The following is an 11,738-nucleotide window of genomic DNA, read 5'->3' on the forward strand; positions in this document are numbered from 1 at the left end:
CTCTGGCGACCCCTGGAAGCCCCTAGAAGGAGCAGGAAGGTACTCCTTCCTCTCCCAAGGCACCCCTGCCCCCCAACACTGAGCTGGGGACACCCCAGGAAGCCTCTGTGCCATCACAGCACCAGCCTGAGCAGCACTCACTGCCCTGGCTGCAGACCTCGTCCTTGGCCCGAAATGGCACACCACACGTCTCCGGGTCAAGGTCCTGCCCCTGAATGAAGGCTCCGCCTCTATGTCCAGAACGACATCGCCGGTCAGACAAATGTCTACTAGGACACAGCTGAGAAGAAGTGGACCCCAGGCCGTTAAGTTCTGACAGCTTGGGGCACGACATGGAACCTGGTATATCCTGGGAGGTGCGGCTGGGGGCAGCTCTGGCCATGAGGACGTTAGGGGACGAGGTTTCATGGTGTGCTGCTGAGACCAGCTAGGCAGCCAGCCGAAGGGGCGGACGGAATTAATAGAGAGAACACAATCTGTATTATTCAATGGGACGGGGACCATCAGCCTCAAGGACTGAGGTGAGGTCCCTCGGATCGCCACATATTTATTTGCGGGTAAAGAATCACAAGCAAGTACAACAGCAGAAACTCATGCCTGCAGGGACACGCAGGCTAGAGTCCAGAGGTTCTATTCTTCATCCCCCGAAGCACACCAGCCCATCCCAGTCATTCCCTTGGGGAGTATCTTAAGGACAATCAGCAAGGTATGCAGGCAGCGTTCTGTTCCTGCAAGGGCCAGGCGTTCCTAAGCCCCTTGCCTTCATGCCCGATAACATGTTCCCCTCCGGCCTGAGAGTCCAGAGCACAAGCAATCTGGTATAATGATTATGAGAATCAGCAGATCACATATCCCCCCAGTCACCCATTTGGAATTTCTTTTTCCTTAGGCTTAAAGCCTAGCAAGAATGCTGCTATGATCTCCTGCAGCAATGGTGGGTCCGACATATCTAAGCCTTTGCCCGGCCCTGCCTCACCCACACCAGGTCCTCCCAAGAGGTACTGCCAGGGGACAGGAGTCCTGCAGGCAGCAGGCAGGTGAGGGCCTGGCGGTGCAGTCTCTTGGGGCACCTTGGGGGGTGGGGGGTGATGTTTCTAGAAAGGGGGTGACCATCCTTTCCCCAGCCGGTGGCTGGCAGTGGGCAGGGCAGGGGTTTGGGGGTGCAGATCCATTCAACCTCCTGCTTGGAGAAGAGGAACCAGCACTTGCTGGATGCAAGGCTTGGCCAGGGAGACTGGCCGGGCAAGCAGACTCGCTCCACTGTCGGTGCGCCAGGCTGCGCTGCTCGCTGCGGCTCCAGCCCTCCCAGGGCTGGGCTCTGTCTCCTCCCTGGTCTGGGCTCTGTGCTCTTGCTGCTTGGGCTGCAGCCCTCCCCAGACTGGCTCTGTTCCCCACGGCCCCCCCGTCCCCAGGCTCAGCCCCCAGGCCCTGGCTCAGGTGGGCGGTTGTCAGGGGCCAGAGCCCTGCCCTGACGGATGAGTGCTGACGGCCCCTCTCCGTGCGCCCTCGGCCGCTGACACCCCATCACATCGCTGCGGGGACCCCGGGAGACCTGGCCGCCTCTGCGCACCCCCGCGGCAGCCTTCAGGCGACGGGGGCGGGGACCTTGCCAGGCGCCCCTCAATCCGCCGCACACCTGCGCCTCCACCCCCGGCTCCTCCGCGCCGCTGCCCGTCCCTGCCCTGCTCGGGCGGTGCCACCGGTGTCACCGGCCACCGCTCCATCCAGAGTTGCCGGCGCTGCAGGGAGAGCGAGCGGGTCCCGTGCGCGCGAGGCGGGTGAGTGCGCGCGAGGGGGCGACTGTGGCAGGGGGAGGGGAGACACGGCGGGGGGCGCACCTGGGGTGGCCAAAAGGAGACTGTACCCGGCGCTCGCGCGCCCCTCCTCCGGTGAGCCTGGGTCGGAGGTCGCAGCGCCCCCCGGAGCCCGGCGCCGTGGCGCACGCGCGGCCGCTCCTGCTGCCAACTTCGGTGGGTGCGAGTCGGCGTCGGGGGGACGCGGTTCGCGGCAGAGGCTTCGAGGGCTCGCTGCGGAGTAAGTGACCGCAGATTGCGGGGGACGCTCCCGGCGCCCGGCCTCAGTTTCCCCTGCGGGGTCCGGGTCGCTGCCCGAGAGCCGGAGCGGGTCCCGCGGGGCCCGGGGTTCGCAGCGGGCGCCGGGTGGGGAGGGGCCGGGCGGGCGGGGCGGGAAGTTTCCGCGGGTCCTGGGGCCACGCGCAGACTTCGCGGGCGCAGCAGGCTCCCTCGGCCGGGGCGCAGGTAGGGCGGACGCGGGCAGCGGCGCGTCCGGTGAAGTTTGGGGGCCACCTGGGGCCCGGCCGGGCGCGAGCGTCGTGAGGGGTGCGGGGCGGCCGGACTCCAGGACTGTGGGGGCGGCGGCGGAGCAGCCCCAGCCCCCACGTCCCCCGCTTCCTGGCGTCCAGGCTCCGCATAGGGACAATCCGGGCACAGCAGCCGTGTCGCTGCAGGAGGGCAGGGTGGAGGGAGTGGGGTCTGGACTTCAGCCAAGGAGGAGGCTGATCACCCCCACTGCACCCTGCCTTGTGGGGTGCTCCCCAAGTCCGATAGGGGCCAGTGGGATGCAGGAGCTGTAACCCCTGGCGGCTGGTGGTGGCTCCAGGTGCTGGGGCCCCCTCTCCCACCCTGGGATGGGGCCTCCTGCTCCTGGCCTGCACCAGTTCTCCCCCAGACAGGGGCAGGTTAGTGGGCTGGGGGTCTGGGCCGGCACACTGGGGTGCGGGTGGCCCTCAGAGCTGCACCCAGTCACGGGTTGGGACACGTGTGTGAATGAATATGCCTTTGGGTGTGTGGGGGTGCATGCTAGTGTCTGGAGGTATCTTCTGCTTGTGCACAAGCATGCCAGGCAGGTGCCAGGCGTCCTCTGGGTTCCCATGGGGTCAGCAGCTGCTGAGATGGCTCCAGAACAAGCCCCCCACCCCCCCCCCAGGCGGCTGATCTGAAGAAGGAGCAGAGGAGGAGCCTCCCGCCTCCAGAGTCCAGGAGCCTAGGAGGAGCCTCCCCAGTCCAGGGGCCCAGCTAGGAGGTGGGGTGCGCGGTGGCACCAGGCGGCACAGCTGTGTGGCTCCCAGGGCTGGGTGATCGATGGCCCCAGCACAGCCGCCTCTGTCTCCCGAGAGCACATATACCCATTTGTCATCTGTATCTTGGGGGAGGTGGGGGGCAGGGAAGGGGCCTGTCTCTGCACCCACCACCAAGTCCAGAGGGCGTCTACAGCCCCTCAAGGAGCCCTAGGCCCTTTCCTGGGCCCAGCCCCCTCCTCCCAACCCCTCTCGGAGCCCCATCCCCTCCCAGACATGGACATCCACAAACCAGTCAATTAGCCTCTGCTGGTCCACACCCCCACGCCCTGGCTGTGGCCATGCTGACCCCCCTCTGAAGGGTTCCTTCGAACAGGCAGCCCTCTCCACCCCTCGGGCCATCCCCATAGTGGGGGTGCTCACCCAGTGTTTGGGGGCAGCAGACATGACTGCCTGCCATGTGCAGAGCCCGAAGGCCAGCAGGGAGGACAACCTGCTCCCAGTGGCTGCCCAGCTGCCCCAGCCCCACTCTGCTCAACCCACTTGCCATCCCCGGGCCCTGGGGAGCAGGGCGAGTTGTACGTGTCCACATCCACAAAAGTGTCCGTGACCGTGTGTGTCTTTGGGTGTGTAGTGTGTGTGCATATGTGTGCACACTGCACCTGAATGTGTGCGAGTGCCTGCTCCCCCCCCCCCCCCCCCCCCGCTGTGCTGTGAGTGTGTTCATGGGCACAGTGATGGTGTCCACTCTGAGTGGCGTGTGCATGTGCCATGGCCCTGTGTGTTTTGGTGGCCCGCTCTGCTCCGAGTCTGCCCAGTGGTACAGAGGGTGACCTCCAGGTGCTGAGTGAGGGCTTGTCGGGAGCCTGGTACGCTTGCACGGGCATACTCGCCATGCACCCCACGAAGACGCGCACTGGGGCGGTGGACGGCCCAGGTGGCGGCCCAGATGGAGTGCGGAGGGTGTTCTGAGTGAGCGTGCGGGGTGTGGGGAGAGGAGGGTCTTGGCGGAGCTCGGCCGCTGCAGGCTTAGCTGCTGACCTGCCGGAAGCCACCCAGATGGAGCCAGGCTGAGCAGGTGGCTGTGCCGAGGGGCCGTGCTGTGATGTCCACGCCCCCCAGCCTGGCCTGGCCCCACGTGAGGCTGACCCCCTCAGAGACCTCCAGTGCCCACCCGACACCCTGCTGGAGCAAGAACACACACACACACACACACACACACACACATGTGCGCGCATTAACCAGCCGCTCAGAGCCGTCTGCTGGCTTCTCATCTCAGCCGGAGGGGAGCAAGACGAGGCAGGGCTGATGTCCCCCGAGAAGGCGCCTGGTTGCACTTGGCTTGTTCCAGTCCCTTACCAAATGCGCATTGAGTAGGCAGAGACTCAAGTGGGGGCGATGGGCGTGGATGGAATCACCCCAGACATGAGCCTGCGGGCGGAGATGTGTGCAGTGTCACCTGATAAAATACGGGACGCCTAGTTAAACTTAAATTTCAGATAAGCAATGAGTGGTTTTTTTAGTGCACCTTGCAAATATTGGCTAGACCATCCTTACACTAGAAAAGTTTACTGGAGTCAGGTCTAAGGGTCTAAAGATTTTCTTTTTTTTCCTTTTTCTCCCAAAGTCTCCCGGTACTTAGTTGTGTATTTTTAGTTGTGCGTCCTTCTAGTTGTGGCATGTGGGATGCTGCCTCAGCGTGGCCTGACAAGCAGTGCCATGTCTGCGCCCAGGACTCGAACCGGGGAAACCTTGGGCTGCTGAAGCAGAGCGCACGAACCCAACCACTTGGCCACGGGGCCGGCCCCAGTCCGGCAGTTCTATCTGCTGTATCTGTCGACCCTAGGAGCAGGCGTGGAGAAGGACTGAGGGGCGGGCAGCGGCCCAGGCCGTAGGGCAGAGGCAGTGCCCCACTCTCGCCCCTGGAGCTCTGGGAGCTGTGGATGGAAGGGCAAGGGGAGGGTCAGAGGGGTCGGCACTGATCGAGGCCCCCCGTCTGCAGGTGGCCATGGTGCCGGGGCCTGCCCGCTAGCAGGCCATGTCCCGAGAGGCAGGCTCGTGCCGCGTGGGCCCTGGGGCTCGGGCACGGGCGCGGAAGCCCAAGAAGCCACACTACATCCCGCGGCCCTGGGGCAAGCCCTACAACTACAAGTGTTTCCAATGCCCCTTCACCTGCCTGGAGAAGTCGCACCTCTATAACCACATGAAGTACAGCCTCTGCAAGGACTCCCTCTCGCTGCTGCTCGACTCCCCCGACTGGGCCTGCCGCCGCGCCCCGGCCGTGCCCCGGCCCCGCGCGCCCACCCCGGACGGCCCTGCGGATCCCACGGACCCCGGAGGCCAGCCCCAAGGAGCGTGGCTCCCGGATGCTCCCACCACACCCGACCTCGTCGTCGCTGACGTCCTCTCCCTGCGCCGCTGTGTCGGGGGCCCCAAGCCCGGGGCTGAGGGGTCCCCAGGGACACCGCCCCCTGTGACGAGGGACGCCCAGAAAGGTGCAGGCCACGGCAGGCGCCTGGCCGAGTCTTGGAAGCCGGGGCCAAGTGGGGGCCCGAGGGGCATGTCTGTGGTGGACGCGGCAGTGGCTGGCCCTGGGAGTGGGGTCCCTTGCTACCCCCCGCCCACCCCTGGTGAGTTCCCTGAGGCCCAGAACCTTCACCTGTCCCTGCTGGGCGTCAACTACCCTCTCGGCCCTGGCCTCTTCTCCTACCTGGGGCCCTCCCTGGCCGCGGCAGCCCACATGCCCTTCCTGGCCTCAGCCAGCCCGCTGCTGCCCCCAGCCACGGCCTTCCCTGCCCCACAGCCCCCAGAGCGCCCTGCCCTGTTCCCCCGCCTGTTCTACCCCCTGCTCCTGGAGCACACCCTGGGGCTGCCAGCAGGCAAGGCTGCCCCTGCCAAGCCCCCCGCCCCCCCAAAGGGGCCCCCCGGGACTCTGGCACCTGGTCTGCTGAAGGTGCCGGCACCTGGGCAGGGCGGGCCCTGGCCCCGTGGTGCCCCTGGGGACCCAGGGCAAGATAGGGAGCTGGAGCGGGCTGCCCAGAGTGACCCCAGGAGGAAGCTGCCTCTGGGAAGCAGGCTGGAGCCCCCGAAGGTCCCCTCCAGTGTGGCGAAGTTCAGCTCCCAGAGCAGGTGGGTGTCAGCATCTCTGGGTCATGGGGGGCGGGGGGCGGAAGTGTGGGAGGAGGGCTGGGCAGGGTGGCTGGGCCCTCAGTGGCCGGGAACATGGGCTTCAGGCCACAGCAGGGAAACCGAGACCAGAGAGTCAGCCTGTCTGTCCTTCTGGGGTCCTGAGGCCCTAAGCCAGGTGACAGGCTGGACAGGGGGCCTGAGGGGGGAGTGGGGCAGGGGCTGGGGGCACAGGGGCAGCGTAGCCTCCTGACCGGCTCCTATCCCTAGCCTGCAGACCGGCCCCTCCATGATGCTCTGGCCTGAAGACAAGGAGCCAGGGGACCCCGAGACCCCTGGCCCTGTGGCCCCCCTGCCCCAGCAGTCGCTGGGCCTGGCGCTAGGGGTCCCTGGGCATGTGAGCGAGGACCTGACGCGGGTCCTTGGCGACTACGCCAGAGTGGAGCGGCGCCTGGGGCAGTTGGTGCCTGCGGGGGGCCTGGCCCCACGGCCTCTGCGGGAGCAGCTGGGCAAGATCCGCCGGGAGCTGCTCACCATCCACCAGGCGCTGGAACGGGCTGTGCGGCCCCCGGATACACCCCTCGACCTCTCTGTGAAGCGGGCGCCCGCCAAGAGGTCTGAGGTCCCCTTGGGGGCCTGGGGGCAGCCAGAGCTGGGCTCCACACTGGCCCGGGGGACCCCTGAAGCCCCCAGCATGCTGGGCCCGGCAGCGCCTGAGCCCTTCTCCGGCCACACCACCAAGTGTGAGGCCGACTCCAGTGTCCCACCCCCGGGCCTACCTCTCCAGGCCCCAGAGGACCCTGTCATTCCTGGCAGCAGCTGGGGTACCCATGGCGGGGCTGGGGGCTCCTGGCCCCCCGAGGCTGTCGCTGGCCTGCAGAGCCCCCCGGGCGCCGGGGTCTGAACACAGCCCCTACTGCCACCTCTGTCCTTAACAGACAGCAGCCCTTCTCCAACCCTGTGCCCACCACCTGGCCCCCCACCCACCCCTACCCAGGGGCTGAGGCCCAGAGCCTGTCCAGCATGCCTGTGGATGGACCCCACCTGCCGTGGCTGTGGCCTGTCTCTGGGGCCACGCAGGGAGAGCAGAGGGTCACGGCTATTTATTGATCACAGTTGTGGACATTAAACCACCTTTACACACCCCGTCTGGGCCTCCCCCTGCCGCTCCAGCATCACCACTGGGACACCTTCACTGGGCAAATGTCCCTGGTCTAGACATCTGAGGAGGCCAGGTCCCAGGCCTCCCTGCCAGGCATCCACCTCCAGACCGTGACCTGCCTCTGGGAGACTGCGTCCTTCCTGGGGGGCTGCAGTCTGGGGATAGAGTGGGGGGCTTTCCATTGGAGGGGTCGGAGCAGGGAGAGGTGGGCGTCGGGCCTGTGTGTCCATACGTCTATGGTGGGCAGGGACCCCTGAGTGTGCCCCCAGCCCCCGCGTCTGGCAGGGCAGCCCCAATGTCAGATTCACGCTGGAGGCTGCTCGCCTGTGGTTCAACGGAGCCCCACATTCTGTGGCCCAGCGCTGCTCACCCAGCGTGGCCTCCGCTGGGCCCCCGCCAGCCCCTGCGGCTGTGATAGGCATCGGTGGCCTTCACAGCTCGCTGCCTCCCTCCCAGCGCGGCCCAACTTGGCCTTTCCCACGGTGGGGGGGCAGGGACCGGGGGCAGGAGGGGAGAGGGGCCCCTGGGGACCCTCGCACCCAGCTAATCACTTTTCTCCCCGGGAGCTGGCCACGCCCCTGTGCCCACCCAAGAATGGCCCCAGGGAGGGCAATTCCTGCCTGTGCCTGGCTCCCCACGCTGGGCCAGCCAGGCTGGGGCCAGTCACAGCAGGACCCGCGGCTGCCCCATTAACCGCGATGGGCAGCCGATAGCATTGGCCACCCGCCCCACCCTGGGGCATTCCGAGGCAGCGTCCAGAGCTGGGGTGCAGGCCGGCCAGGTGGGGAGCATTGTGGTTGCAGACGGCGGCTGACTCCCCCACCTTCCAGGGACCTCTTAGAGGGGCTGCAGGGGGTTATGGGCTGAGTTAAGAGTGTCTGGAGAACCCCCAGGTCCTGAGTCTGAGGGAGACGCACACCTCCTTGGCCTTGTGTCAGCACCCTGATGTGTCACCGCACCCCAATTTCTTATCACCCACTGGGCAGACATGAGCCTGGCCCTACTGGGGGACATCACTCCAGCTTCACAGGTGCAGAAATGGGATCAGAGAGACAGGACCCAAACTACCCAGTCGGGGGCAGCAAGATGGTCCCCTCACCTGGACCCTGGTGGGTGACCCAGCCAACAGGAAGGGGTGCAGCACCTTCCCCGAGGTCCCGACCCTGCAGTCCTGGAGGACGTCGGGCAGGGCTGCCGCACACACAGACATTTGCTGGCACCACCTGAGAAACAAGCCCACAAATTGCATTACAGGGGGTTGTGGCGGGCTCTGGGGGGTCCCTGGGAGGGGATGGTTGGGTGGACCATGAGCGGCATCCAGCCATGCAGGGGCAGCAGGAAGAATGTCCAGAGGCCAGTGCAAAGGCCCCGAGGCAGGAATGTAGCAGCACTGTGGAGTCCCTGGGGGGTTAGCAGCTAGCTGAGTGACATGACTCCGGAGAGCTCCCTTGGGCCACTGCTCAAATGTGGCCACAGCCGGCATCCTGCCCGCCCCCTCCCCCCAGCAGCTCCTCCCACTCTCTCAGGCTCTGGTTTCCAACAACAGAGACTGCAGGCACAACAGGGCCAGGAGCCTGCCCCCAGGTAGGAGATGCTTCCACCGGCCTCTCTGGGGACAGGGGAGGTGGAGAGTCCTATGAAAGGACCCCTGCCTCACATGCAGGGCGGAAGTGTCCCAGACTTTGTGGGGGCAACCTGCAGGGGCTCCCAAGAAAGGCTACTTTCCTGCCTGAAGGAAGAAGGGGTTCCATGGACAGATGAATTTGAGAAGCACTCCTCATCTGTCACCCCCCACTCCACCCGACCTCAGGACATCCCAGTGCCCTTGAGCTCATTCGGGCCCCAGGGCAGAACCCACGGTGACATTCGTGGGTTGTGTGTCTCCCGGAATTATCTCCTGGGGGCCTGGAGACATGGCTAGCTGCTCGGCTTGCAGACCAGGCCAAGCTCAGGACCTGGTGGAACTGAGTTCAGATCAGCTTCCCACTTCCCTGTGCCTCAGTTTCCTCGTCTGTAAAACAGGAGGATGCCAGCGCTGCCTGGAAGGGCACAGGGGGATCCACATGGCTGCTCCTTGGTGCAGAGGGGGTGTTATTTCTCTTCCAGCCCCAAACTTGGCCCAGCAGCAGGAACTCTGCTCAGAGAGGCTGAGTCTGCGATCTTGGCCCACCTGCCTGCCCTCCGGCCTCCTGCTCCACCTCCTGGGCCTCCCCCAGGCCAGCTGCCCCTCCGGGCCTGCACCTCATGCTGGACCCACCTGCAGAGCCCATTCGCTCCTGGCAGCCCCGGCTGCTGGGGCGGATCCCGGTGCCCGCAGGGGCTGCAGGCGGGCCCCGGGGCCTGCACTGCTCCCTGGACGGCCTGCTCTTCCTGACAGCTGGGGCTGCGCCCTGCGTCCATGTGCTGGACCTTGAGGGACGGTCCATCTGCCACCTGCCCTGCCACGTGCCAGGGGCTGGGACCTTCGTGCCCGAGGACGTGGCTGTGACGGCTGCTGGGCTCGTAGCAGTCAGCGACCTCGTCCACGGAGCTGTCCACGTGCTCCAGCACACTGCTCGAGCCCCACAAGGCCGCTGGGTGACAGTGGGCACCTTCCTGGCCCCCCGGGGGCTGGCCGTGGACGCCCTTGGCCGCCTCCTGGTGACGGACTACGTGCCTGGGGCCGTGCACAGCTTCACGTTGGGCCCTGCTTTGCAGCCGCTGGCCCCAGCCTCCGTGCTGGGTCTGCAGGGCCCCTGCTGGGTGGGCCCGGGGCCTGACGGGGGCCTCGCCGTGAGCGAGGAGTTTGGGGACGTGCGGCTGTTTGGCAGTGCCCACCAGCCCCTGGGTACCCTGGGGGGTCTGACGGGGCACACCTTTGGCAGCCCAGCGGGCCTGTGCACCGACGCTGAGGGCCGCGTCATTGTGGTGGATGAGCAGCGGCGCCAGGTGACCCTGTTCCCCCGAGCCGGGGCGCCCATCTGCCTGGTGTCCGAGGGGCTGAGGAGGCCCCTTGGTGTGGCCTGTGCACCCCAGGGCCAGCTCGTAGTGGCAGACGCAGGGGACGGCTACGTCAAGGTGTACCAGTACCACTTGGAGCCAGCCTGACCCGGTGGGTCCTGGGCCACCATGGAGGAACAGTCAGGGCTGGTGGGGTCTGGCAGGGCTGCTGGCCGTGCCTTCCTGACCCTGCTCATTTGTGACACCTGCTGGGTCCGGCCAGGCTGGCCTCTTGTCTCCTGCGTGCAGCGTTCCTGACGTCATCAGCAGCCACGAACCCACTGCCCCCGACTCCCCTGTGACCAGTTCAGTGGTCCGTTGCTCACTACCCCGTGTCCACTCAGGCCCGGCCCTGCTGGCTCCGGGCCCAGGAGGCCCAGGGTCTGGCCAGCTGGAGCCCGGGGGTCTTGGGCGTGGTGGGCTGGCCGCCAGCACTTGCCCAGGAGCATCTCCCGCCCAGCGAGGCCCCTAATCAGACAGACGCAGGCGGAGGGCGCGGCGGGGCGTGGCCCTCACTGTCCTCATTCACGCAGGCACCCCCAGTGCCCGGCCTCCTGCAGCGTCCCTGGGCCCAGCGAGGTAAGGGGAGGCAGAGAAGGGCGCTGGGGGCTCGTGGCCAAATTGGGGCCTCCGTGTCCGCCCCTCCTGAGTGGGTATCTCGCGGCTGGGCCTTCGTTTCCTCCTCTGCCACCCAGGATGCAGCGGCTTGGTGCTCCCGGGGGGCCGAGGGCTCCGGTGGGTCCAGGAGAGGCTCCTACGAGGATGGAGCCCCTGCTGGAGGAGCGGGACAGGTGGGGAGCGCGGCCACGCTGAGTCCCAGGAGAGGTCCTGGGGGAGGGGATGCTCTGACCATCAGCAGGACATGGGGGCCTGTGTCCAGGCCACCGCCTCTCACACATCCCTGCCATGTGTCCTGGCCCTGCGGGTGGTGTGAAATGGGTCGGTGTAAGGAAGTGTGTGCAGTAGGCACTCAATAAAGGCTAGCCGTTACTGCTGGCGTCAAGGCGTCGTTCCTGACACCTCCTGACGGTCAGATCAGACGGCCGCAGCCTTCGGGCTGCCCTCCCAGCCCAGCCCATCTGGCCCTGGGACCCTGGGGGTGCCGCTCTGCAGAGGCTGGCGTGCGAGGGGGCCGGCCTGGAGCTGGGGGCTGGCACCTCGGAGTCCCACGCAGGACCTGGGGGCCATCACTCTGAGAGCATGGAGGCAGCCTGGGGGCGGGACCCTCAAGAGCCAAGTCACTGCCCCTCAGAGGACGAAAGCAGGGAGGGGGGACTATGGGGCAAGGGTGTGGGGGACGCTGTGAGTGGACTGGAGGGGAGATAAGGAAGCTGGACGGGACAAGGACGCTGAGGGGACAAGGATACTGAGGGGACAAAGATGCTGAGGGGGGACAAGGATGCTGAGGGGACAAGGATGCTGGGGGGACAAGGA

The 11,738-nt window shown here is 66.5% G+C and overlaps 2 protein-coding genes across 4 annotated transcripts; both read left to right on the plus strand.

The window, feature by feature from the left end:
• The first annotated feature begins 2,975 nt into the window (after positions 1–2,975).
• PRR35 (proline rich 35) lies at positions 2,976–7,189 on the plus strand. 3 transcript variants are annotated; one of them, XM_046668508.1, is made up of 3 exons: positions 2,976–3,042; positions 5,040–6,166; positions 6,434–7,189. In XM_046668508.1, exons 2-3 carry the CDS (start codon positions 5,076–5,078, stop codon positions 7,065–7,067), a joined length of 1,725 nt encoding a protein of 574 aa, XP_046524464.1. In that variant the 5' UTR covers positions 2,976–3,042; positions 5,040–5,075; the 3' UTR covers positions 7,068–7,189. The 3 variants fall into 3 exon arrangements, with proteins under 3 accessions (XP_046524464.1, XP_046524465.1, XP_046524463.1); XM_046668509.1 differs by lacking the exon at positions 2,976–3,042 and adding an exon at positions 4,340–4,410; XM_046668507.1 differs by lacking the exon at positions 2,976–3,042 and having other exon boundaries at positions 5,017–6,166.
• A 1,703-nt stretch (positions 7,190–8,892) lies between these two features.
• NHLRC4 (NHL repeat containing 4) lies at positions 8,893–11,294 on the plus strand. Its single transcript, XM_046668262.1, has 2 exons — positions 8,893–8,909; positions 9,432–11,294. Exon 2 carries the CDS (start codon positions 9,570–9,572, stop codon positions 10,410–10,412), a length of 843 nt encoding a protein of 280 aa, XP_046524218.1. The 5' UTR covers positions 8,893–8,909; positions 9,432–9,569; the 3' UTR covers positions 10,413–11,294.
• Positions 11,295–11,738: the final 444 nt, after the last annotated feature.

Source organism: Equus quagga, chromosome 7 (genome assembly GCF_021613505.1).
Source record: "Equus quagga isolate Etosha38 chromosome 7, UCLA_HA_Equagga_1.0, whole genome shotgun sequence".
Lineage (NCBI taxonomy): Eukaryota > Metazoa > Chordata > Mammalia > Perissodactyla > Equidae > Equus > Equus quagga.

Bases quoted from the DNA above. Each gene is read 5' to 3' on its own strand.
- PRR35 (XM_046668508.1), top strand. From the start codon at position 5,076: ATGTCCCGAGAGGCAGGCTCGTGCCGCGTGGGCCCTGGGGCTCGGGCA. The intron at 6,167-6,433 runs GTGGGTGTCAGC...TCCTATCCCTAG, and splicing joins AAGTTCAGCTCCCAGAGCAG to CCTGCAGACCGGCCCCTCCA.
- NHLRC4 (XM_046668262.1), top strand. From the start codon at position 9,570: ATGCTGGACCCACCTGCAGAGCCCATTCGCTCCTGGCAGCCCCGGCTG.